General features: G+C 44.8%; 1 protein-coding gene across 2 annotated transcripts in view; it reads left to right on the top strand.

Annotated features, from left to right (window-relative positions):
• Positions 1 to 4,671: 4,671 nt before the first annotated feature.
• The window catches only part of SRRM4 (serine/arginine repetitive matrix 4), a 178,854-nt gene continuing 156,643 nt past the window's right edge, over positions 4,672 to 26,882 (top strand). For both annotated transcript variants that reach the window (XR_004439550.1, XM_033220426.1), the window contains exon 1: positions 4,672 to 5,193. Coding sequence is in view for 1 of the 2 variants with exons in the window: in XM_033220426.1 (XP_033076317.1) it covers positions 5,063 to 5,193 (131 nt within the window). In the remaining variant the exon portion in view is untranslated. The remainder of the gene's footprint in view (positions 5,194 to 26,882) is intronic.

Genomic DNA, 26,882 nt, shown 5'->3' with positions numbered 1-26,882 from the left:
TTAAAGACATAAAGACAGATGAATTGGTCTTATTATTATGTTTCCCATCATTTCAGTAATTATTTGAATCTTTCACTGTTCCCTGGACTTTTAGAAATGGGTACAGACTGTCAAGTTCTCTGACGCTAGTAAATAATGGTTGGCTCTATTGTACTCCGAGAAATCATGGACACCAAAAGATTAAGAGATTTACCCAAGGTATCATGGTAATGTTAGTGAGGTGGGATTTGAACTGCCTCAGGAGAAGGGGTAGCTATTTTTCTGAGCTGGAGGTGCTGTATCTTTGGATCACTAGGGAGAATGATGCATAAGAATCTTCTTATTTCCTGCTTTAGAGTGCCTGAGTTTGCAAATTTTAGAAACATGTCTCCCTGCTGTCCCCTTTTTCAAATGAAAGAACAATACCAATCAGGTAAACAAACATTCTCTAGACATGGATGGCAAATTGATTTTATCTGGAATGCCAAGGCCAACCTATTAGTAGTGGCTATCTAGAAACTGTGTTGAGAAGGATTCTGAGGGTCAGTCTGAGAAAGAGTATTGTGAAGGATCAGTGACGTCTACCATCAGTAAAGCACAGAGGGTAAGAAATAATTGTGCCATAAGTTTATATTCTTTAGCTAGCATATTAATACCTTCTTGTTTATGGGGTGGGCTGGCTTGCATCTGGGGAAACAGAAAGCAATACCATGAAGGAATGAGACACAAGATGGTTCTATTTTAATAAAGTGATGGAGGAACTGGAGTTCATGTTATATTGGAGAAGCCAGACCTAAAGTAGAAGTCACTGTGATAAGATGGAAAGGGGACAAGTATTAGTCAGTGAGGGCCCAGAAGGTGAATTAGGCTGTGAACTGCTTCAGGGAAGGGACTATGTCTGGTTTGTCCTTGAGCCCTCCATGCCTGGGACTGTGCCTGGTCAAGATGCAAGATTGGGCGTCAGTTAATGATTATTGAACTGAACATGGCCTGACTTAACACACTAATAGGTGATTATTCCAAGATTACCAGCAAGAAGAGCTATCATGGAATGGTCACTTGCTATAAAGTAGACAATTTGTTAAGTCCTTTACAGGTAATATTTCATTTAATCTTCCCAACCACCGTGTGATATCTCCATTTTTGCAAATGGGGAAGCAAAGGCAGAGGTTAGTTATTAGCCCAAGCTCATCCAGCTAAAAAGTGGCAGAGCTAGGCTTCATATCCTAGTTTTCTCTAAATCCATAGGCTTGGCTTTTAACCACTTGAGTAATTGATATTTTTGAGTAAACTGTGTTTCAGACACCATTCTATAACCTGTATGTGTGTTAATTCCTTCAATCCTCACAGCTAGTTCATCTAAACATATTATTTATAATCTTTATAGAATCTTCATGAAGCCCCATCTCTAAAAATACAAAAAATTAGCTGGGCTGTGGTGGCAGGCACCTGCAATCCCAGCTACTAGGGAGGCTGAGACAAGAGAATGCCTTGAACCCGGGAGGCAGAGGTTGGTTGCAGTGAGCCGAGATCACGCCATTGCACTCCAGCCTGGGCAACGAAGCGAGACTCCATCTCAAAAACCAAAAAAAATCTTCATAGCATTGATAAAGAAACTGTGACAAAGGCAAGTGAAGTCACTCCTCCAACATTACACAGCTAGGAAATGGCAGAGCTGGAAGTTGAAGCCAGGCATTCTGGATTCCAGGTCCTGAACTGATTACTGCAGACTCCCAAGTTAGGAGCCTCAACCCCAAGTGCTTCTAAATATGTGGCTCATTGTTATCTGATTTATTTTTAAATGCAACTCCATCCTGATATGCATAGTATCCCACTCCGTCCTCCACTCCACCAAGCAAAAACAGAAACTGTATTTTTCACAGATTTCCTTTGTTCCTACAGGATCACCCCGGGGAAGTCACTTGGTTATCCTCAACTTCTTCATCTTTAAAATAGAGTAAGATCGAATAGCAGGTCTACGTTTTTTAACTTTTATTTTAAGGTCAGGGGTACAAGCGCAGGTTTGTTACATAGGGAAACTTGTGTCATGGGGGTTTGTCGAACAAATTATTTCATCACCCAGGTATTTAGCCTAGTACCCATTAGTTATTTCTCCTGATCCCTCCTCCCAACTTCCACCCTCCAAAAGACCCCAGTGTGTGTTGTTCCCATCTATGTGTTCATGTGTTCTCATCATTTAGCTCCCATTTATAAGTGAGAACATGTGGTATCAGGTTTTCTGCTCCTGTGTAGTTTGCTGAGGATAATGACTTCCAGCTCCACCCATGTCCCTGAAAAGGACATGATATTCGTTTTATGACTGCATAGTATTCCATGGTGTAAATGTGCCACAATTTCTTTATCCAGTCTATCACTGATGGGCATTTAGTTTGATTCCATGTCTTTGCTATTGTGAATAGTGCTGCAGTGAACATACACATGTATGTGTCTTTATAAAAGAATGCACAGGTCTACTTTTAGTTCTTTGAGAAATCTTCACACTGTTTTCCTTAGTTGTTGTACGAATTTTTTTTTTTACTTTTTAATAATGGTCTCTTGGGGGTAAAGTACTATTTGGGTGACAGGTATGTAAAAGCCCAGACTTCACCACTATACCATTCCTCCATGTAACCAAAAAACACTTGCACCCTTAAAGCTACTGAAGTAAGATAAATAAATAAAATGGAATAAGGGCAGCTTTCTCTCCCACCTCACCTGGCTACTATGGGATTTTAAAAAGGCAATGTCTTGCAGATGGGAGCTCTATCAACATTTTAGGGATTAGGAGCAGGCACACAGCTGGAAGATGTTGATTGATCTTGTGGGAGTAGGACCCCACCTACCTCTCTCCTGCAGGTGACTCAGTTCATACCCTAAATGTCATGACTAAGGTTAGTTTTAAAGATGCCAGGCTACTTAAGAAGCCAGCTCTAGATTGCATTGACAATGATACTAACTTCTGGGTGGGAAATGGGGGTCGAGCCCAATCGGGGAATGGGGGATTTGGGGCGCAAGGTAAGAGGGAGAGGGAGGGAAGGGGCTAGCCTAGTCTCCACTTTGCTCCACCTCCAACCTTCCCAGGCCTGACCCCATCTCTGGGCCCTCTCCCCCGGCAACCCACTTAAGAAGCCAGCAAATGCACCTCTCGTCGTTGACCAGAAGGGGTCACTGCAGAGCGAGCAGCGCTCTCAGGCACTCAGATAAGCGGACGCAGGCATATCAAACACACACGCTTCAAACGTAGATACTCTTTGGGACGGGTACTCACTTACTCCAAGAATCTTTCTTCTCCTGCCCCATCTTATCCTCTCTGTCGGCCTCTTCCTCTTCACCTCCTAGTTACCTCTTGTTCCCCTTCAGAGAATTTCTGGAGTTCCCATTGTTCCCCCGACCCCCTCGCCTCCCGCCCTACCCTGCCCTCATTGGGTCCCCATTGCTATCTGCATTAGCAAAGAGCAGGAGTTTATTCTCTCTGTGACTGGAACCCAGCACCAGGGGCTTGGAGGCCTTTAAGACTGAGTGAGGCCTCGTTCCAGGAATTTACAGCCTGGAAAGTGGAAGCGGGGGTGGGGCGGCGTTAGGTGGGAGATGGGGGAGTAGCAACTCTGCTAAGATTAAAAGTCTTCCAGGAAGGCAAGGGGTGAGGGGTCCCGCCACGATATCTTTTTTTATAATGAAAACCCTGGGGGGAAAACAAGAGTCATTCTAACCAGATCCTGTGTGTCTGGGGTTGATCTGGGATTCTAAACCTCCACTTGCATGGGATTACGATTGAACTGCGAGGCGGTAAGAAGATGGGGAGGAGAGAACGAAAAGTAACTATCCCCCTGCTAATCCTCGAGATTTTCCTCGCCAACCCTCCCATTAAGCGCTTTCGTTTCCAAAACGTGCTCCTTTCCCGAGACTAGCGGCATTAGGAAAAGTGGCTGCAGGCGGATTCCCCAGGAGTGGATGGGGATGGGGTGGGGCGGGAGGGGAACTCTTTCCTTTGGACGGGGTTGGCGGCGGGGGCGCTGGGCAGGCCGGCTGTGAGACACAAAAGAGGTACCCTTGACAGCTCCGCATGCACAGATGTAACGCTGCGCCCCTTGGCGGGCGGGGGCCCGGCTCGGCAGATGGCGAGAAGCCGAACTGGTGAGGGATTGTCGATCAAATGGCACTTTCTGGGTGGTGAAGACCTCGCTAACCCCTGGCTCAAAGAGGAACGCAGGGGACCCTCTACCGGCCTAGGCCGTCTCTCTCAAAAGTGAGGGTCCCGGGGAGGCCAGCTGGGGTGGATAGATTAAGTTTTTTACCCCCTTCCCCCCGCCCCGCCTCTCCCCGGCAGAAGATCAGCTACAAGACTTTTGAAGGGGCTGGGGAGAAAGGTGGCCTGGCCCCAAGGGCACCCAAGAAAGGGCTGAGGAAGGCCGGCGATGATGGGAGAAGAGAGGGGCCTGGGAAGCAGGATCTCCTGCCTGGCGCAGATTGGGGTGCCAGGATGGCTTCTCAGAGGGGTCAGCGCTGCAACTCGGTCGCTGCGGGGCCCTGGTGACAGGCGCACGCCCCGCCCTTTCTCCTCCCAAGACCTGCGGGCTTTTGTTATGCAGATGGCGGCAGGAGGCTGAGCCTGAGGAGGAGGGGGTTGGTGAGGAGGAGGAGAAACGGAGAGGGGGGAGGAAAGTGCAGCTTGCGCGACCAGCCTCCTCTTCCAACGTCACATTGTGCGAGAGACAAAACCCGGGCGCGCCGGAGCTCACACGCGCACGCACACACATCCGACCCCGTCGCCTCTTCTCTCCTGGCGCTGCCCAGAAAGCCAGCCCTCCCTTCCCTTCTTGGGGCGCAGAGGCTCAGTCAGCTCAGAGCGCAGCCAGGAGCCGACCCAGAAGGGCGAAGAAAACCCGGCGGACGAGCCTCCTTTCTCTGCTGCCTGCCCGGACTGGGGCGTCCCATCCCCCGCCCTGAACTCCGATCTCTCCCACCCCACCCCTCTCTGGGTTTCAGCCGGACAGAGCCCGGAGCTAGGTGTCGCCCCCGTTTGGAATCCACGTTTCAGCACTTCGGACAGCGCCCCGGGCGCCCCGGCCCCTTTGGGTTGGCGATGGCGAGCGTTCAGCAAGGCGAGAAGCAGCTTTTTGAGAAGTTCTGGCGAGGAACCTTCAAAGCGGTAGCCACCCCCCGTCCCGAGAGCATCATTGTCGCCAGTATCACGGCCCGCAAGCCGCTGCCAAGGTAATGATCTCCTTCTTAAAATGGGGGATCCCGAAGGTCCCCCTTTCTGGCCTGTGCCCTATAGCCCGGAGGGGTGGATGCAGGCAGTCGGGCCAGGGCGCCTGTCTTTTCCCGTCACTACTCGGCGGCTCCCGCTGAAACATGGGAACTCATTGCTTGTGTGAGGTGGAAGATGGTGAGAAGGGACAGGAATTCTTTGTGGGGGGAGCAACGCTCAACGGAACCCTGTAGCTCCTATTCAAGAGGTTTTGCTACCTGAGGGTGGGCGGTGCAGGTGGGGTACGACTTGACTGAAAAACTTTTCTTGGTGTCACAGAGTCCAGAGGGCAGGTGGGCCAAAGAATGGTGGATTTGAGGAGTTTGGGGGGTGTTGTACCAGAAAAGGAGAATTAAGCCAGCTCAAGCAGCATTCAGAGATAGCACACATTTCCATCCTCGGCTCGGAAGCTAGCGAGCTTTGAACATTTTTGACAAAAGCCCATATGCTGTTGCCTCAAATACACCCAAAACAGCACCCTCCTCCACGCCTTTCTGGCGGCTGCTGCCGCTGCTGCTGAATTCTCTCCTCTTCAGCATCCAAAACCAAGACTCTGAGCTCAGGAGTCAGGGAGGAGACTTCCAAGATCGTGAAGATGATCTTGGAAGAGTTTTATTTTGTTTTTCTTTTTTGTTTTTTTTCCAAAAAGAATCTGATTCCTTTGAATTCAGGGATGAGAACAGATCCTTGGATGGTGGTAGACATGGTGCTGATGGAAGAAAGAATAAGGGAAGAAATGAAAGAAAGAGGGGAACAGGAGGTGGGGTAAGAGGGACAGGAGGTTGGGGGGAAATAGAAGCATTCCAAGACAGAGAAAAATCCAATTCTTTTCATAAATCATTCAATTTAGAGGAGTTTGAGAATGAAAGGAAGAAGGCTGTGCCCTCTGTCAGGGAAAATCCAGGCAGTATGAAAACTCATCTTTTGCTGGTGTTGGATGACTGGTTTAGTGGGAGAAAGGAAAGAAGTTGACCAGGGGGACCACTTGGAGGATTTATTAATCCTGGCAGTCTGCATTAGGGAGCAGATTGAAAACATGTCTGCAAAAGTGATTCGGACAGACTGAATGTCTGTTCTGGCACAACTGATTCTGAACTTTCCAGTGGGTGTGAGGTGGAAGACGTATGGGGTATTACGCCTGAAGAATCAAAGCCAGACTGGAGAAGTTTTCCTCTTCACCATCTTGTAGAGGATCACACAGTTCTTTAGAGAAATGGGTGTCCCGTTTTAGGAATGGGTGGACAAGCAACACAACAGGCCAGTAGCGTGTAGCAGGCTGCAAGCTGAAGCAGCACCAGCCAGTGTTTGCAGATGGGAAGGAGGGGACACCCACCCACCCACTGACACAGGCTGAAGAAGGGGAACAACAATACCAAATGCCGTTAAAAGCTGATGCTTCTCTGCTTCGAAGGAGGTTCTTTGTATCGAGTTTTGACGTCAGTGGTTTTATCTTCCTGGGTTTCTGCTATCCCACCTTTGGAATGTACCTACTGTTGGCTAATCAGGTGCTGCACTGGCCAAAGAAAATGCCCTTGTAGAAGGAACTAGAGGAAATTTCACTGGAAACTAGAAGTATGGCATTTAGTCCAGAGTCTTCCATCTATTTTAGGGGTCCAGGGAGAGGAAAGCGGATTCTTGGTGGTGTTTTGATTCCAGAAAGCACACCTAATGTCCACTTTGCTTGGTACTTTCCACTTTTGTCTGTCTGTCTGTTACTTTCCTGCCCTTTTCTTGATCATATTTGCAATCACATGAATGGCGCACAAGGTCTTTCAACCCTCATGCTTTCTGCAGCTTTTTGCTAATTCTAATGTAATCCTTCTGAGACTTTTATAATACTCCACTCCCCCTCTGCAACCAGTATCATTTCACTCTTGGTGCCTTTTCATGTTGTGGGTCTTCTTTGCCATAGAAACTACCCCTGGGGTGAAAGCCTAAGCCATAAGCCCTCGATTTATGTCATGCTAGGAGAATCCTGTGTAATACTTCTGTAATAGGCGTGGCCTCTCTGTAGAACAGATTCCAGTTTTATAGCTGTTACTCCTGGTTTGGGGTAGAGAGTGAGAAGGGAACATTTGTTTCCAAGTCCTCAGGAAAGGTTGGATTGGAGTTGTCTTTTAACAGACCAGATAAAACCTGAATCATCCCCATTCTCACCCAAGCCAGCCACATCCAGTGACATTCAATTTCCACTTCCTTTTCAACATTCTACACTTACTTAAGGGTGAAAGTACCATGTTTCCAAAGCTGAGTTCTCAAGAGAAAAGAAGATAGAGGCATTGGCACAATATCAGCTGTGTTTTGGTGGCTTCCTCTAGAGGCAATCTGGGGACTTGGTCTCATCAGAAATGTTGTTTAGTTCCATGAGTCAAGCCCAGATCACAGTCGGCAGACCAGCACATGTAGCAGTCTGCAGGGGGATGGCAGAGAGTGAGTGGAGGAACCATTAGTCAGTCCTGTTGGTGACACACTTAATATTTATTTATAGATGAAAGCCACCCCTTAAATAAACTTCCTCAGGATATTTTAAGTCTATCTCTGAAGGTATTTAGCACCAGGATAGAAACATATATTCAATTCATTGATTTCATAGCAATATGCGTACATCATGCAACTGCAATCCAAGCAACCCCCTGCTTAGTCTCTCTTTCTCCTCTCCCCCTCTGTGAGGCATACTTGGTGAGGCAATATCTTTATAATGTATCAAATTGCAACCAGATGTCTGCCTCAAATGTCAGAATAGTACAGCAGAGTGGGAAGCAGTATATCATAGTGGTTAAGAGCTCAGACTTGAGCATAAGACAACCTAGATTCATGTACTGGTTCTATCATTTACTAGCTGTGTATCCCTATCAAGTAGTTTACCACACTGAGCTTGAAAATAGAAATAATAACAGTAGCCCCTCAGAGAGCAGGTTGTAAGGATTGAGTTAGGTAAAGCTCTACCCCTGTGTGTGGTACATGGTGTTGTTTAGTAGACGTTGACTCTGGAACAAAGCTTATAGTGGCCAAAAGGAAAGCAACAACTCTTCATCATTGGGTTCTCCATGCCTACCTATGTCTCCCCCAAGTAATGCTGACAATTTTTATTGGGATTTCAACTCCTGATGGACAACTACATTCAGATGAAATTAACACACATGAGGCAGGGTAGAGAGTGGTCCCATAATCCTCATCTCTGAGAAAAGGTTAGCTGCTTTCTGATCTGACTGTTTCAGTTAGGGAGTTGGGGATAATACGTAATTATCCAGATTCAGAATTGAATGGTGTAACATTTCCATGGAGCATTCTGTTGGTTTGTATAGAGAAGACCAGGTACTGTCAGTCTAAAGAAAGCTCAAACTCCTTGAAAAATCACAATTTTAATCCCATGGTTTCATCAAATCTACAGTGACTATGTGATTTATAGTTTATATCAAAATGTCTTTAAGAATGAAAGAGGGTGTCATTAGTAATTATTCTAGGATGGAAGATCTAACAGAGATAATCCCAGGCAAACCAGGATGTAGAGTGGTCCTTGTCAAACTTTATCTACCAGCAGGAAGGGAACCAGCATGAATTGATAAGACATGTGAATCTCTAAAGTGTAGAGAGCCACCTCCCTTTTATCCCCACCCAAGAAGGGTGGTCATTTTGCCTGGCATTAACTTGATTCTCTTTCATAATAGCTTAGTCTAGAAAAGTTTGTACCTAAGAAGTTTCAGCTTGGCGAAAACCTAATGCTTAAGGCTAGATTAAACCACAATATGATTTCATATTACCGTATCGACAAATAGTAGCAGCTAAAGGCTTAATGGACATGTAAAAATCATTTGAAATTAGCATATCAATTGTTTGTGGATGCATGAGTGTTAGTAAAGGACTAGAAAAGAGATCCCCTTAAATAGAATGCACATTTTCCTTACAATTCTTTTAGCAAGCTATTAATTTTCTTCGAAAATCCTTTCTACGCAGAAGAGACCAGAAGCAGACTTCATCCCAGGCCCTGTCCAAAAGGCCATAAATTCCAAACTTTTGGAGATTTTACTGCATAAAGGGAAATTGTAAGGCAGAAAAAAAAAATGCCTTTGAACCACTTAATTCAAGACTCCCCTTGGTGCCAAGAGATCAGTTAGCATGTTTGTGCTGACTTGATCACCAGGAGCAGAGTGAGGGGCTGTTGAGAGGCGATTTTCTGGCAGCAGCCTGTGGTTAAGAGCCAATGTACTGAGGGTCACAGAAAATGCTTGCCCTGGCAGTGAATGAGCGTTTTTCTCTAGGAAGGGAGCGTTATTGTTTGGGTCAAACCTTTCTCCTTTTGAAAGGCAAAATTTGTTGAATGGGATGCAGGGGTTGGTTGCAGGGGTCATTTCTGACATTCTGCTGTGTTCACCTGGCAAATGTGCTATCTTAGAGAAGCAGGATGTGGTAGATGTTCAGTGAATGTTGGATGCATTAATTAGATGAGTGTGCATGGTTCAAACCCAGCAACAGATTAGCTCTCTCCCCACCCCACCTCCAATTCTGAGACACTGAGGCTTCTGATCAATGCAACTTGAAAGACACACACACTGCAAATAGATTTGACTCTCCCTGGTGTCAGAATGAGGTTCCCTAGATAGAGACATCTGTCTGGCTGGGCAAGTAGACATGTTAACCAGTACGGGGGCAGGAGGTTGGACTAAATGCCACTTGGATGTGCTTTCCAGGCCTGTGAGTCTCCATTACCTCCACCCCTGCTCCAGGCCACCAAAAAAGGGAACATCCCTAAAACCCTAACTCCTTTAATAGGGAAGGAAGCCTGGGTCATGTGCCTTCTTCTCCATGAACACTTCAGGTGTGCTGCAGAAGCACAATACATTAAAAAAAAAAAAAAAATCCTATTTTTTTTTTCAGAGTGGCTGGATTTACCTTCCTGTGAAGTGGAAGAATTCACAGGGGCTTAGCAAAACTAGAGCTCTTTAATTGCTTGTTCTTAAGACTTTTGCTGAAGTGTGATATGAAGAATGATGAAGAGTTTGAACTCTGAAGTCAAATCTATCCAGGCTCAAATCTTTCTTTGCTACGTGCAAACTGCACGACCTGCTAGTCACTTCACCTCTTTGTGTCTCAGCCTCCCCACCTGTGAAATACTCCTCTATTGGGGTTGTAGTGAGGAGTGAATGAGATAATTTATGTAAAGAGCATGGCACTGTGCCTGATACAAACCCAGATCTCCATAAAGCAGATGCCCTTGTGTACTATGCCAGGGGTTACCCAACGAGATGCAGAGAGGGGGGATGCTAAAGCCTCTTACTACCTGAGCTATGCTTGTTCAGTAGTGATGCTTGGGTTCTGTGGACTGGACTCCTGAGCACTCCAGTGCTTTGTATTCACTTTTAAATGTGGTTTTGGTGCTCCCTAAAGAGCCACTGGAGATTGGTAGAGCTGCTTAAAACATTTGACAGACCCCAAGGGCACACTAATCAGAGGAAGTGTTTTATTTTATTGGCTGCAAATGCTTACAGGCTATGAGACTTGGCAAGAAGCTTGACCTTCTCAATCTCAGTTTTTTCATCCGTAAAATGGGGCTAATAATAGCAGCTCCCTCCAAGAGCTGCTGTGAGGACTGGATGAGCTAATTTATGGAAAGTGCTACTTGGCACCCAGTCAGGGCTCCATCAGTGTTGGCTCTTGCTATTAATAATAAATGATAGGTTTTTTGATTACTATTTGCCAGGCTCATTGGGGAGAAAAATGTTGAATGTCCTCCTGTGAGAGCCTCAGAGTTTAGTTGCAAAGGTAGATACAACGTAAGTACATATTTCATAAGGCAGATAGTCTTCTTAGGTTTTAAAATTTGTTTTTACACAGTAACTGCATATATCTGGGGGGTACATAGTGATGTTGTGATACATATAATGTACAGTGATCAGCTCAGTGTAATTAACATATCCATCATCTCAAATATTTATAATTTCTTTTATTAGAAACATTCAGTATTTTCCTTCTAGCTATTTGAAACTGTAAAACATACTACTGTCTTAAGTACGATAATGTAGAGAGAAATAAAGACAGAAGAATGTAAAAAAAAAAAAAAAACAGCGGAGGGAGAGACGCTTAATGAAGCTTGGAGTCCCTTGCTTATAGTCACACAGTTATTTTTAGTTATCTGATCTGCAAAATGGGGATTATTCTATTTCATCAACTTTATCTACAAATGCAAGGGATGATCAGAAAAAATCAGACTTTGCCCCCAGCAGGGTCCCGAAGACCATTTCTTTTCCCAGGAGAAAAAGCAGGCTAAACTCTCTGAGAGGAACATTAACTGCTAGGGAATAGTCAATTCTAGTGGAGGGGAGCCGTGGAAGGGAGCTGCTCATATAATATAAATTTTCCAGCTCAAGGATGCAGTCTCTGGCGTGGGCTATTAGCCTTCTTGTCCTTCATGGACTAGCTCTGGCTAATAGGAAATCCAGTCTGCATTCCACGAACAACCACCAGTGATGGGGAGATTATAGCGAGCCTGCAACTGTTGAAGATAAAATTAATAACAGGGGAATGAATACACAAAGTGGAAGAAGCTGCACATTGGCTAAAAAAAAATTAAGTTGTACTTCCATTCATTTATTCAGTCATTCAAAATTTTTATTGAACCACTACTCAACGTAACAGTGAACAAACATGGGAACTCCCTATTCCCATGGAGGAGAAAGACAATGAATGAACAACCAAATAAATAAATGAGAGCTGGTGGTAATGCATTCTGTAAAGAAGAATAAAGCCAAGGAAAGGAATAGAGGGTAAGGGAAGGAGCTGCTTTGTTGGACAGCATGATCAGGGACCTGAATGAAGAGGTGAGCAGTGAGGATAAGTGAGAGAAAATTGTTTGAGGCAGAGGGAATAGCAAGTGCAAAGGCCCTGAGGTAGAAGGATGTTTGGTGTATTTGAAAAATACCAAGCAGGTCAGTGTGGCTGGAGCAGAGTGAGTGAATGGGAGAGTGACAGAAGAGGATTCCTAGGATGCAGGCAGAAAACAGATCAAGTGGGACCTTGTAAGCCAGTTTAGGAAATTCCGAGGTCCTACGCTGGGGGCAGGAGGTGGTCCCAGGGGGGTTCTTGCCTTAGGCAGAGTTCCAGGTCTGATCTGCTTCTCTTGACTCCTCTTTCCTGACTCTGATGCAGCCAGTGATGACTTTGAACAGCAGCATCAGAAGCATGGCTGGGCCCCTCCATGTGTTATGGACAAGCATGAAATTTACAGTCTCTTTGACTGTGATCAATCAGATCAGGAAACTTTAAAGACGCTGTTTAGACTTCCAAATAGCAGTGACAGATTTTGTTCCCACAGTGCAAGGGTTTGGTCTCTCATATTCATGCATGCAAACCTAGACTATTCCTTGCACCCAGTAGCCCCCTCCACTGCACACTCTTGAAGCCACAGTCTGCTCTTTCTCTCTCTCTCTCCCTCTGTGTATCTCTCCCCGGCGCCCATCTCCCTACACCTTCCAGCCCTCCATTCCATTTGAAATTTTGCTGAGGGAGCTCCCTTATGCTACAGCCAGTGTGTGGAGCTCCGTGAAATAAAACACTGAATTAAGATGTCATAGAGACAAAGCCAAAACAAATACAGGAACAATGCTGAACCCTAAAACAGTCATTAAGTAATTCATGTCTACATGTGTCTGTTCAAAACAAATATTAAGATCTTCCGGACGCAAATATTTCTCATTCGGAGAATCCCCTGGTTGCTGGATTCCCAGAGCTTAGATACCGCTGTCAGACAACTTTGCTGAGTACAAACACCAACAGATCACTGTTCTCTGGCTTCATTAAAAGTTAAGCTTAGGCAACTGAGCAGGAATTTAGAAGACAGTTGCCACTTCTGCAGAAAGAAAGGTGCCATTTGAGCCTGAAGCGTGCATCCTCATGGTATGTGTGCATGCTCACTTGTGGTGGGAATGTGTGTGCTGAGAGCCTGGTGTTACTACGTGCCTCGCCCTGTGCTGAACACATTTCATCTCTTACCCAGTTCCATCCTTATAATAATTCCAGAATACAGGTGTCTTCAAGACCCTATTTTACAGATGAGAAAACGGAGGCTCTCAGAGTAGACATGACCTGCTCACAGACACATGGCTGGTAAGAGTCAGAACTGGAATGAGAACCAGAGCTCTTAACCAACATGTTTATAGGATAAGACACTTTGCAGAGGAGGGAAAAATGATATGAGAGAGGGTAGGTAAGCCCTGGGAATCCAGCAACCAGAGGAGTCTCTAGACGAGAAACCTTTGCATCCAGAGGATCTTGCTATTTGTTTTGAACAGACACATGTAGATGTGAATTGCTTAATGACTGTGTCAGGCTTCGGCATTGTTCTGTTTGGTTCAGCTTTGTCTCTACGTTATCTTAATTCAGTGTGTGCCCACGATCACACGGTGTGTAAGTGATGAAAGCAGGAGCTGAATTCAGGTCCGTCTGATTACAGGTATATTCTTCTTTCCTGGCTGGACTTCCTGCCACTGTGGTTTGGGTTTTAAGGTTGGGGGTGTTTTTGTTTTGTTTTGCTCATCTTATTTTACGTTCAATCAGCTTAGGTGATTGGCATTGTTATAATCCCATCTCATACCACCTGCAGCAATACTGCTTTCCTCTCTCCTTGCCCCTGTTATCCATTATCCACATAGACCCAGAAGAACCTCTTTGAAAAGCACATCAGACCATGTAAGCCCTCTCTCACTCCATCTAAAGCCCTCTACCACTTTCTCATGTTTGTGTTTTTTTGGTTTGTTTTTGTTTTGAGACGGAGTCTTGCTCTGTCGCCCAGGCTGGAGTGTAGTGGTGTGAACTCAGCTCACTGCAACCTCTGCCTCCCAGGTTCAAGGAATTCTCCTGCCTCAGCCTCCCAAGTAGCTGGGATTACAGGCGCCCATCACCACATCCAGCTAATTTTTGTGTTTCTTTTTTTCAGTAGAGACAGTGTTTCACCATGTCGGTCAGGCTGGTCTCAAACTCCTGACCTCAGGTGATCCACCCTCCTCAACCTCCCAAAGTACTGAGATTACAGACGTGAGCCACCATGCCTGGCCCCATGTTTAAGTATACAGAGCCAGCTCCCTGCCATGGCCTGTAGCCTCTTCATGGTCCAGCTCCTGCCCACCTCCCTGAGACCATTTCTAAAATGCCACCTCTCACTTCCTCTGGTTTAGTTGTATCTTATTCCTTTTAGTTACTCACATTTCCCAGGCTCCTTCCTGCCATGGAGCCTTTACACATGCTGCTAGGAAAGCTCTTCCTCTCCCCTGGTGCCTGATTTATACCTACTCCACTTTCCCGAGCTCAGAGTAAATGCTATTTCTTTGGGGATCCTTCCACAATGCTGCATTCGAAGTCATACCCCTCATTACAGACATTATTTTCTTATCACCGTTTTCAACATGTTTGTAATTGTATGTGGACTTGGGTGATCATTGGCTAAAGCATGCTTCTCCTAACGGTTGACGCATCATGAGGAGAGGGACTGTGACTATGAGCTCCTTGCTGAATGAATCTCTTTCCCCAGAGACACCACAGGGGCCAAACACATGTTGGTAGAATGCATGAACTGTAGCACTTTCCTCTCAAATCACTTTCGCACCTAATAGTCCGAACCATATGGAATTGCCAGTATTCAAAACCAGCAATGTTATTTCCTCTGATTCATAGGAGAATTGTTTGAACCACTGGGGCTGGGGACCATGCCTGTCTCATTCCTTGTGGTATCCCAGCACCTAGTACAGTGGCTCAAGGTTGGTAATCTTTAAATATTTGTTGAATAAATTGTTAATGAGGACAATACAACCATAAGCACACTGTACAGATGAGAAAACTCAGAGACCTACAGAGGTGTAGTATTAGAATCGTAGAACTAACAGGACCTTAGGGATCACCCAATCTCATTTTACATGGGGAGGGCTGAGGGATAGGTTTGATAACATGCTTAATATATTGGAACCATAGTGTGCATGTGTAATTTGTAAACAAATACACATATATTGGGGTTTTGTTCTCAGCATTTCTCACTGAGAGAGATATGAGATAAAAGAAACTTTGGGGTCCATTGATCTAATTCAGCTCCTCTTTTAGCAGAAAGCAACACGAAGCCTGCAAAAAGAGAGATACTTGCCTAAGGTCTGTAGCCTGTAGGTAAGCTCTGGGTTCAGAGAAGTGATGTTTGCCCAGCTTCAGGGCTCTTGTTTGAACTTCTCTGCTGCGACCAGGTGATCAGACACTGGTTCTCTCTGGTGACCCCACCCACACTGTGAGACATGACATCCCTCCCCCTCAGGGTCTCCTGCGGCACCTGCTGCCCACCCACTGGTCTAGGGATCCTGTCCATCCACACCCAGCCTGTGCCTAGCAGAGCAGGTGAGCAGCTCTGGGTGTTTCTGGAATCAGATTTCAGAGCTTCCAGCCGATAAGGGGCTTTTGTTTGGCCAGTGTTTTGCCCCAGCCTCCTGTCCACAGCCAGGTGGCAGGTGATTCTGGGACCCAGCCCACACCTGGAAGGGGTAGGTATCTGAGCAGTGGTGCAGGATTTATCATATGGATGGTTGTTTGCTGCAGGAATGAGAGGCCATCATCATTATAGCACCTTTCAATGGTCAGTTCTCTATAAATCCTCATTGCCTCACTGTGGCACTTAGTCTACTGTCAGGATGAGAGGGCAGCCGGAGGGGACCTTCAGAATTCAAATATAGCATCTTCATTTGATAGATGGGGAGACTGAGGCACAGAAAGAGCACAGGGCATTCCACATTGCACCAGAAAATTAGTGCCAAAGCTGTAGCTAAAATATGGGCTGCTTAGCATCCAGTCCCAAGACACCACACTGCTCAGAGTTCCCTGGGGAAACAAGACAGAAAAATCAATGTATTCACATTTTACGAATGGACTAATGAGGCTCAGAGATGTGAAATGATTTTCCTAAAGTCACACCATGAAATAATGATATATCATTATTATCGTCACTGTTAAACAGTTACTATTGATCTTGTTTGATCCTCAGTAAGTACCAGTGTTATGTCCATTTTAAAGACGAAGAAACTGAGGCTTAAGTTCTTATAAAGACCTGAAATAAGCTCCAGATCTCTTGAATCCAAGTTCAGTGCCCTCGTGCCACTGTGGGGCAAGATTTCTGACCCCCAAGAGGTTGTGCACTGAGCGGAGATCACCAGGCAAGGGTGGGAACAGTGTGACTGTCTTTAATCACTGACCCAGGCTGCGCTGCCTTAAGCACTCCCATTCAATCCCTCTCATTTCTGTTCACCCACAGAGTGTGCCAGCATCATGCCTTCTTCAACTGCTCTCTATATACTGTATCTTTTTCCTGCATGGAGAGTCTCTTAGAATGACATTCCTCTTAATGGCCTCGGGGGCATGGAGGGATTGGAGTGGACCCCCAAAATCGAAAGGGGAACCCAGAGATCAGTAGCCTTAGGAAGAAACACCATGTACCCCACTATGGAAGGGACAAGACTGAGGCAGAACAGGCCCCAAACTGCAGAGGGAAGAGTGCATGCAGGTCAGAAAACCTTCTTTCCATGGTGGGTCCTGGTTGTATATGGCCCCCAAAGAAAAGACACCTTGACAGCTAGAAGAAGTAGGGGTAGCCTCAAGATTGCTATAGCTCAACCCTCCCTAACTCTTCATTTTACAGAAGGAACCTGGCACAGAGTAGTCAAGTCACTTGCCTAAAGTCTCACAAGCAATCAATGGCATTGACAATAGGTTCATTGTAGGGCACTTGTGGGTTTTTGGAAAGAGAAAAACTAGTATGATTGCTTCCTGCTGGGTGCTATAACATATGCCTGCAGCCTCAGCTACTCGAGAGGTTGACGCAGGAGGATCCATCCCTTGAGCCCAGGAGTTCTGGGCTGAAGTGCGCTATGCCAATGGGGTGTCTGCACTAAGTTTGGCATCAATATGGTGACCTCCCAGGAGCTGGAAACCACCAGGTTGCCTAAGGGAGGGTAAATCGGCCTAGGTCAGAAACAGAGCAGATCTAAACTCACAGGCTAATCAGTAGTGGGATCGTGCCTGTGAATAGCTACTGCATTCCAGCCTGGGCAACATAGCAAGACCCTAACTCTAAAAAATATAGTAAAAATAAATAAAAAATAAAAACGATTGCTTTTCACTGACCACTCCTATCCATACCCCAGAACACCGGCTGTTCCACCTTGGTTCTATAGCATTTATGTCCTTTTAACAAATCAGCTCTCAGACTGTCCCCACGTGGTGGTTTGAATAAAGGAGCTAGAGGCTATGATCTAAGTGCTCCTAGATGCTTTCAATGTTTTCCAGGGAAGCTCAGGCTGAGGCTTCCACCACAGAGACTCCCAGCTTGAGACTTGGGCAAGATGCCATTTCAGCCATCTTGATGTTTACTATCCTTACTCCAGTTCTTAAAAGCCTTTTGCCTTTCCCCTCCCTGGAAAATATTGTGCCCTGCATTCTCACCCCTCCTAATCCTCCAACCTAAGGAAAGCATCAACTCCCAGTCACCAAGCAAGTGTTAGTTCTGACGCATGCCAAGGGAGGGGTGTTGTGTAGTTAGAAGAGTTCTGGCTTTGCAGGTAATGTGCTCGGGCTTGAATTCTACTCCATCACCTAGTAGCCGTGTGACCTTCGGCAAATCCCTTCACTACCCTGAGCCTCAGTGCCCTCTTCTGTAGTATGGGGACAAAATTCTTAACTTGAGTGGTTGCTGGTTCCTGGTATGACTGAGTATTTGCAATGGTTGCCTTTGGCCATTCAGGCTCATGTTCGAAAGCGAGTCAGTTTGATGGTGGTGGTGGAGTGAGAAAAGACACTGGGATTACATCCCTGATCAAGAAGGCTAAACCTCACAGTTCATGGGTTCCATTCTCTGTTATGCAGATGGAGAGAAAGCCTCAGAGAGGGAAAGGCATTTGCCCAAAGTCATATAGTGAATGGGAATCCAGGTCTCCTCACCCCTAGAGTTCACTTCTCTGCCTCGGTGACCTCATAAATGTCAATTTTTCAACTTCTTCATCTGTCAAAAGGATTAATCATAGTTACTAATAACAGTTTCTGACTACTTACTATATACCCAGCACTGAGAAAAGTGCTTTTTCTGCAATATGTCACTTAATCTGCTCAACCACCTTTTGAGGTAGATACTGTGACAATATCCATTTTGTAGATGAGAAAATTAAGGATCAGAGAGGTAAGTGATTTGTCTAACTTACACAACTACGTAATGTCAGAGCCAGAATTTGAATCCTGTGCTGCTAACTCTCACTAACTCTTACTGGGAACACCTGTTCTACCAATCTCCTGAGATAAGAGAGATGAGAAAACTTAGGAGCACCATATGGAAACTAGGAAATTCTTGACAAGCTGTTTATATCTTCCAATATGTGGCTCCATTCTGCTCCATCCCAGTGCCACAGTGGCACATCAGAGAGAATGTGGCTCAGTATGTCTGTCCACTTGCACTGCCCTATAGTTCTATTTTTGGAACTTGCCAGTTTGATGCTACATTAATGTAGAACCCTTTCTGGAAATAAGTTTCTCTAGGAATGAGAAAAAGACAAGGAGAATAAGTGTTTCTTGAGTGAGAAATTTGGGACTTTAATTGCAGTGCTTACCCCAGGCTGACCCAGTTAGGTGCAGCCATTATGCAATCATGGTTATTCTTCAGATGCACAATACTTTATGTTTGCTGAGAACTTGATTCATGCATCTACCCATCCGCCCATCCATTTATCATGCATTTACTCATCATCTATTCCTGCATCCATTTGTTTATCCACCACCACCTATTCATCCATCCATCCGCCCTTTATCCATCCATCAGTCAAGCAACAATTGAGGCATTTATTATTTCATTCACCCATCCATCCATTTTCCAACGTTTTGTCTCTTCATCCATTCTACAACTATTTTCTTTTTCCTTTTCCCATTCATCTACCCGTCCATCTACCCATCCATCCACCTCTGCATCCAACCAACATTTATGGAGCATCTAATTTGTGCCTTTCTTCACCATTTCCCCGCCTTTATGGTAAAGTTAGATTTATTCATTTCATTCAACTGACAGTAGAAACTAACTACCAGCTCAAATTATTTTTTTCAAGACCACACAGGGATAAAGTTAAACCTGATCTTGCAGTCCTAGTTCTCTCCAAAACACCTATAAAACATTGTGGGTCCAAAGAACCACAGGAATCTTGGGTTTGTTTTTCTTCTCTGAGGTCTTTTGCTGTGCATATTTAAATAATCATGCATATTCATTTATATCAGAAACAAAAGATCACAACAAATGCTGTGACCCTTTTTCACTTGTGCAAAAAGATTTCATATATGCAAAGCACAAAAAATAAAATTTTCTGTATTCTCAACTTGCTTTCATTTAGGTATGGGAGACATGTTTATGAATAGTGACTAGAAAGCAGGGCAGGAGTTAATAGTATCAAAAAAGAAAATTAAGGCCTAGGCAGGTAAAGTGACTTGCCCAAGGTCATAAAAGTTAATATAAATGCTGTGTAATTTAAAGTAACTTCAATTCCTAAACTAAGCTCTCTGTTAGGCAATTTATAGACAGATTTCACTGAATCCTCACCCCAACTCTATGTAATAGGTATCATTGTCTCCATTTTAGGGATGGTAGATGTGAGACTCAGACAGTCTAAGCAACTTGGTCAAGGTTATCACTTTGTAAGGGTCAGAGTTAGCACAGGCATGCTTGCTTCCACAGTTTTCTCTTTCATAAAACTTTTCCCAGAGTCAAGGTATGGAGTAGAAAATGTCACCTGTGAGGCCCAACTGTTCTCCTACTTCTGAGTTTCTAGGTGATTCCTTCAGTGCAAGTCCATTCCAAGACGGGTTCAGATAGAGGAGGAAGGTTCTGCACAGAGATGAGGTGGACCTCAGGGGGCTGAATGGGGCAGTGGTGGAGTAGCGATGATCCCAGCCTGCACTGGGCAATCACTCAGAAGAATCAACCAGCCAGGAGGTGTCTTATCAGCAAGAAGGTTATCCATAAAGAGGAAAAACCCTTCAAGACAAGGAAACAAGAGATATTAGTTAACCATATGTGCTCTTGATCACAGCTCAACTCAAAGATGGCACCCCAGGGGGCATGAACTGAGTCACTGGAAATGAGGAAGGTGTTGGGAGGAGTGGGGTAAACATTCTCTAAGCACCAGATTTGGTAGGGATTTCCATTTCTTTATACTCATTTGTGGAGTGATTGAAAAGAGCCTTGTAATGTAAAGGAGAACACAAGCCCAGTGAGGTTGTTTTATTTACCCAGGGCTGCCCAACTTGGCAGAGCTCTGACTGTTGGCCATCAGTCCACACACGTTACTGTGGAAGCATCAATCATCCCTGCCATGTGGCACCTTTCTGGTCTTATGGGTCTCTCTCTATCTCTCTCTCTCCCTTCTCTCTAGCCTGGAGGCAATCTCTTTCTATTCTGAAGAAATCTTTCTTCCTTTGTGTTTCTTCATGATTCTCTCCTCAGTCCATAAATCCCTTCCCCTAAGGGCTTTGACTTTTCCAAAAAGCAAAAGTGAAAACACTCTCATATTCTTTCTGTTTTCAGCCTGACACATGCCTCCCTGAGGCAATAAGAGTAGAACTCATGGCCTGCTTAAATGGTGAAAAAGAAAAGGGGAAAATATAGGGAGAGGAAAAAAAATCCACATAGATCAAGGTCTCAAAATATTGTTCCATTGCACATGCAACCTCTCCTTTAAGCTGCTTAAGCTTCTGAGGTGGATACTGTCATTATCTCCAGTTTTCAGAGGAGGAAGCTGAAGTGTGGGGACATTATGTGCCTTCTCCAAGGTGACACAGCTAGGAAGTGGATCCAGGATTCAAACTCAGGCTTGTAAGGCACTAATTGTCAAGTTTTTAACTACCACATCCTACTGACACACTACCTGTGTGGAAAAAATATGTATCAAAACTATTCCCTAAGGAAAATTGACTTGCCCAAGATTGTTTGGCAAGTCAGTAGAATGGGAACCAAGCTTGCTGGTCAGAGGCACATCCTGATATCAGGATCTACATCTAATGGACACTATCTGCATACATCTTGGTCTAAGGGTCACGTAGCTTGGTCTCTGAGGAGGCTACATTCAACAACCAAAAAAAAAAAAAAGTTCAGAAAGGGAAGAGATATTTCTTAGAGTGCCAGCCAAGCTCCAGAACTGTGCAACTGAGTGGATAAGAGCAATATGGCAAAAAAAAAAAAAAAAAAAAAATCACAGAGTGTCAACATCTCTAACTAATTGGTAGTGGTTGTCTGGAGCACTGTGTTGAAATGGACTCTAGGGCTATATCTGAGATCAGTAGCAAAGAGTGCTTGGATCAATTAGTAATGTCTGTCATTCTTGCAGGAATGGGAGGTTGTAGCATGCATACTATGTATTTATCTTTCCTGCACCTGGAAGGGGATGCTACAGCTTTTGGAAGAATCAGATCAAGTGCTAACTATTGAACATTTACTATACTGTTGGTGCCATGCTCATCACATTCACTATTTCATTTAATGTTATCACTGGATTCCCTCTCCTGACACATTTTGCAAAGGAGAAAACAGAATGTCAGAAAGGTGAAGTTACTTGCCCAAGGCTAAAGAAGCTGGTCCATGGCTAACCAGCTATGATAATTACTATGCAATACATAAACAATTAGGTTGATCAATAGAAATGTCAATAGAGAAACAATCCCAGAACCTGTTAATTGGTGTTTGAATGTATATCTTTGGCCAGAGGGCTTTGGCTTGTTTATCTCTCTATTCCCAGTGACTAGCACAGCGCTCTGGACACAAGTGATGCCCAATTCATATTTATTTAGAACTGTCAACAGGCACTGCGCAAGACAGTGGTTCGGAGTGTAAAGAGATTTTGTTATGCATATAATGGAAAAGTGTCTAGTTTAAGGTTGGGCATGAATAAGTACACAATAAATATTTGTATAATCCAAGAGTGATAGAGGAGTTGGCTACTGGGTGGGATCAGGAAGATAAAATGAAGACAATCTTGGTGAAGACAGGACAAAGGTATTCTTTATCCTATCTGGAAGGATGTGAGGGGCCCAAGAACCAGCCCCCACACTGCTGATTGCTAGGATACCAAGTGATGCAGGCACATTTCATGATACCATCAGGCAAGTCCAGGAGGGAGAGTCCTGCACCTGGGGAGCTATTTCTGGCCATGTGTTCTGCCAGCAGTGTGCTGGGAGGCTGCAGGAGCCGGATCTGCTGCTGGGGCTCTGGAACTCAGAGTCAGGACAATGCCAGCTTTGTCTTGCCAGGGGCACGTGAATGTCATGGCAGGAGGGGAAGGCAGCAGGGAGGGGCGGCCTCAGGGAGCCCAATCTTATTCCACCACATCTTTTCCCAGCTGTGTCCCGCCTGTGTTAAGTTTGAGGGTGATTTATGTTATCTGCAGCATTGGCATATTGCATTTTAAAGAGTCTCAAATTATGAAATCACTGTGAGATTGGAAGAATTATATTTTTTTCCATTTCATAGATGAAACAACTAAAACTAACACAGTTATTTATAATAACAACAGTAACAACAGTGTATGTTAGGCATTATACTAAGCATTTCGTATGCTGTAACTTATTAAAGCCTTCGAATGTCCTGTAAGACAGGGAATATTCTTATAGCTATTCTGCAGCTGAGGAAATTGAAGCTCAGAGAGGTCAAAACTTTATCAAATCCAGTCCCATCTGATTCCAGAGCCCACAGTCTATACTACCTCTGCGTCAATCAACTAATTCACTTGTTAATTAATACTTTGCATGTATATAGTGTTTTAAATTTCCCAAACACTTTATGTATATTTGTGCCTTAGAGTGGTGCTCTAATACTAGGCACTAAGTAGAGCAAGTACTGTGTTTTGTTCACATCCTTTGACACATTAAAAATAATGCCAGGAGCTGGGAAGGTACTTACTGCTCTGCACTGTACTTTGTACAGTACTATGACACATGATATTTTGTATTTTGTACAGAACACACTACACAATGTGATACTTTGTACAGTACAGCAAAGTAACCCCTGTAGTATACTATATTTCACTTCCCCAAGCCTCAACTTTGTCATCTATAAAATGGGGAAAATAACTTTTTCCCAAGGCCTGTGACCACTGGAGATGATAAATGGGAAAAGTGCCCAGCACACCTCACACGTCAAAGGAGTGCAATGCGCTGTAGCTGCCAGCCACACACCTCGGAGTCATTTTACAGAAGTGAGCAAATATTTCTCTTGCTGAAGTGAACAAGGTGACTGGCTAAAATAAGCCTACTCATCTGTAACTGAGGCATAACACAAGTTTATTCTTAGCATCCCCTTTGCACTCCCAGTCTCTGGAAAAGAAGGGACTCAGATCAAGGAGCCGTGAACTTTCCAATACATTTGACACCAGTGGACCCTGTGTTTCTTGTGACTGGCTGTGTACTAAAGACCTCAGTGTTCTTGGTCTCCATTTAGGCAAGGTCAGACCAGAGCTTTAGTCAGAGTTGGTTTAAACTATTTCCAGGTGCAAGAGGCATCTCTGGGAAAAGAGGCCAAAGGGACAGAGAAAATATGTTTGCCATCGGAACATAGATTTTGTGAGTACAAGTCATCTAGCCATGCACAGCCCTGTCCTTGGGCTATAATTATATTCATTCTGAGTTTTCTCAAGAAACAGCTAGAAAGGGAGGCATTCTGCCAGAGCCTAACCTAAATGGAAGCTTATCACTCATAGTCATGGGATCATTTGGCCAATGGGGGAACCTGGGAGGTAGGTGAGGATTTCCTTTCATTTCCTCTCCTCTTTCCCATGAATTGCTCAGACCAGCACCATTTTTCTGCTAAGGAAAGTGGTCTCTGGCCATGAGGAAGTGTCTATTGTCTGCACACGCCATTTGAGTTCAAAGAATAAGCAGAATAGCACCATGTCAGATTGTTATCAAAAGGCCATTACATGAGGATGGTATAGTTAGGGTAGGCAAGATTAGCAGCTAAAACAGTTGAGCTCTGGGATCTCAGTGGCTTCATTGAGACATTCATTTCTTGCTCTTGCTCTTGTTTTAGTCCTTCCTATGTTAGTTGAAGGAGAGACTGCTTCTCTTGGCATACAGGGACCCACCCTTATGGCATGACTTCAAAGTTATGTGACGTGGTGGTACAGCTAGAAGATGAGGAAAGTGAACAAAGTGGGAGAGGTCTCACCTACTCTTGACTGCCTCCGCTGGAAGTGACTCAACACTCCTCTTTCAATTTCATTGGTGAAAGCTTGTCACAAGGTCCCCTGGGTGCTAACTGGGAAGGGCAGTCTCATAGCATGTCTGAGTGGGAAGGGAAGGAAGTTTAGTACCAGCCTCTCTCAAGGAAGGAATTGCCTTTCAGGCCAGGAATCACATATTAAGGTGAGCATCTCAGGCTTCTCTGAGAAGTTATTTCTCTGTATGAGTGGAAGAGGGCAGGAAAAATAAGTTACTATTTATTGAACAATTGCTAAGAATCAGGCACTATGTTAACATTTCCCAAGCCTTACTATGTTTCATATATAAACCCTGTCATGCATGTATTGTTATTTCTATATTATAGATAAGGAAAACCCCCATGAGAGAAAGTAACTTGATCAGCATCACACAGCTAGGTGGGAGTAGTGGCTTATGCCTGTAATCCCAGCACTTTGGGAGGGCGAGGCAGGCAGATTGCTTGAGCCCAGGAACTTGAAACCAGCCTGGGCAACATGGCAAAACCCCACCTCTATAAAATAAGCAAAAATTAACCAGGTGTAATGGCTCATGTCTGTAGTTCCAGCTACCTGGGAGGCTGAGATAGGAGGATCCCTTGGGATCCTGGGAGGTGGAGGTTGCAGTGAGCTGTGATCACACAACTCCACTCCAGCCTGGGTGGCAGAGTGAGACCCTGTCTAAAAAAAAAAAAAAAAAAAAAAAAAAAAATCACACAGCTAGAAAATGCTGGAGCCTTGATCTACTCTGATTCTGATTGTAGGTCTGATTCTATAGCCTGTGTTCTTACTCATTAGACCACACTGCATACATGAAATACAGCTTTCATTGTGGCCCTGAGGGATTAAACATGATGATAGACGAAGTGCTTAGCCCAGTTGCCTGACATGCCATTAGTCCTCATTAGATGCTGATTACGAAAAGAAAACAAGCCAAAAAAAAAAAAAAATTCAGGTTTCTCTTTGATCTTTGAGGAGTTATCTGCTCTGATGGTTTTTTCCCTTGTAAACTGGTATCCCATTTATTCATTTGCACACTGAGCTAATGTATCTACTGAACGTGTTCTATGGGCTTATAGTGCTAGGCACTTGGTTTGTGAAGATGAGCCAGATGCGGTCCCTCTGCCCAAAGAACAGAGTGAGGGTGTGGGATGGAATCATTCTCTCCAAATTCTTCTGGATTCTGAGAAATGGCACTGGGGTTGTCAGAAACCTGGGGTCTGATTGGACAGTTGGGACAGGATGAAAATCTAATTGATTTGAAGTGTTTATTTTCCATTTGTGGGGCAAACCAAGTAAGAAGGCAGATAAAAGGAACTGTAATATTTTTATTTAGTTCTCTCCAGAAAGATTTTCCTGTCTGATACCACCTTATCTCTATCCAACTTAGGGCCACAATAGACACCATTACAGTTCTCGGTTACCCTATGTACCGTGTTTGGTGCAGGACTAACATATGATACTAGGAGAGCCAATCTCAGCCCTTCCCTGGGGCTAAGTACAGAGGAGAGTGACTATCACTAGGCTCTGATGGTGACAAAGACCATGCTGGACAGGAAGGATCACAGTAACACCCAGTATCTATTAGGCATCTACACCAAGGCCAGTGTTTACACCATGCTGCTGAACGCTGCATTTGAATGAAATTGCTTTAACCTCACAACCACCCTTCAAGGCAGGTACCTTTTCATTATCCTTATTTTACAGTTGAGAAACCTGGAGCTCAGAGGGGTGACAACACTCATTCAAGGTCCCACAACTAGTAAGGGATCAAGCAGGGGTTTGAATCCCACACCCTGTGCTCACAGTCACCATACCATACTGCTACCAGTTATCTCTATGTAGCTACCTCTGGGTCCCGGCAAGGAAGGGCATATGGGAAGAAGGCTAGGCTTGGGCTGCAACCTATGTTCAAAGACCAGGGGCAAGTAGATTTAACCCAGCCATTTGGACTGTGCTGTCTCTACTCCCCCTCGTCCCCCGACACCAGCGTCATCCAATCTAAGACCCAAACTGAATAGCTCTGAGCCTTCACAGTTTCCGGCATATCCTGAGCCCCAGCCCCCAGGGCTCTGTAGCATCCTTGATTTTTGATTCTTTCAGGGACATGCTATAAAAGATTGAAGTCAGCAACTGCGTAGATTGCTGTCAAAAATGAGGGCAATTTTATACATGTTTTCAGTTCCTATTTCCCCTCCTTGCTTTCCTCCAAGGATTTGAGATTGTTAAGCAGGAGAGCTGGTAGAGGTTCCAAGGCAAGGTCACCAACTGGAAATGAGGCACCTGCCAGATAGAGAAAACTACACATGGCTAAGATACCACACCTAGATCAGCTTCAAAAGCAAGCCCTCCTAGTGGGCAGCAGAAAGATCAGAGGGGCACTGGAAGGTCTTGTCACCCCCAGTTCCCCAAGGGCTTGCTGC

This window comes from Trachypithecus francoisi, unplaced genomic scaffold (genome assembly GCF_009764315.1).
Source record: "Trachypithecus francoisi isolate TF-2019V2 unplaced genomic scaffold, Tfra_2.0 Lachesis_group11, whole genome shotgun sequence".
Lineage (NCBI taxonomy): Eukaryota > Metazoa > Chordata > Mammalia > Primates > Cercopithecidae > Trachypithecus > Trachypithecus francoisi.
This window is presented reverse-complemented; position numbering and strand designations above follow the sequence as displayed.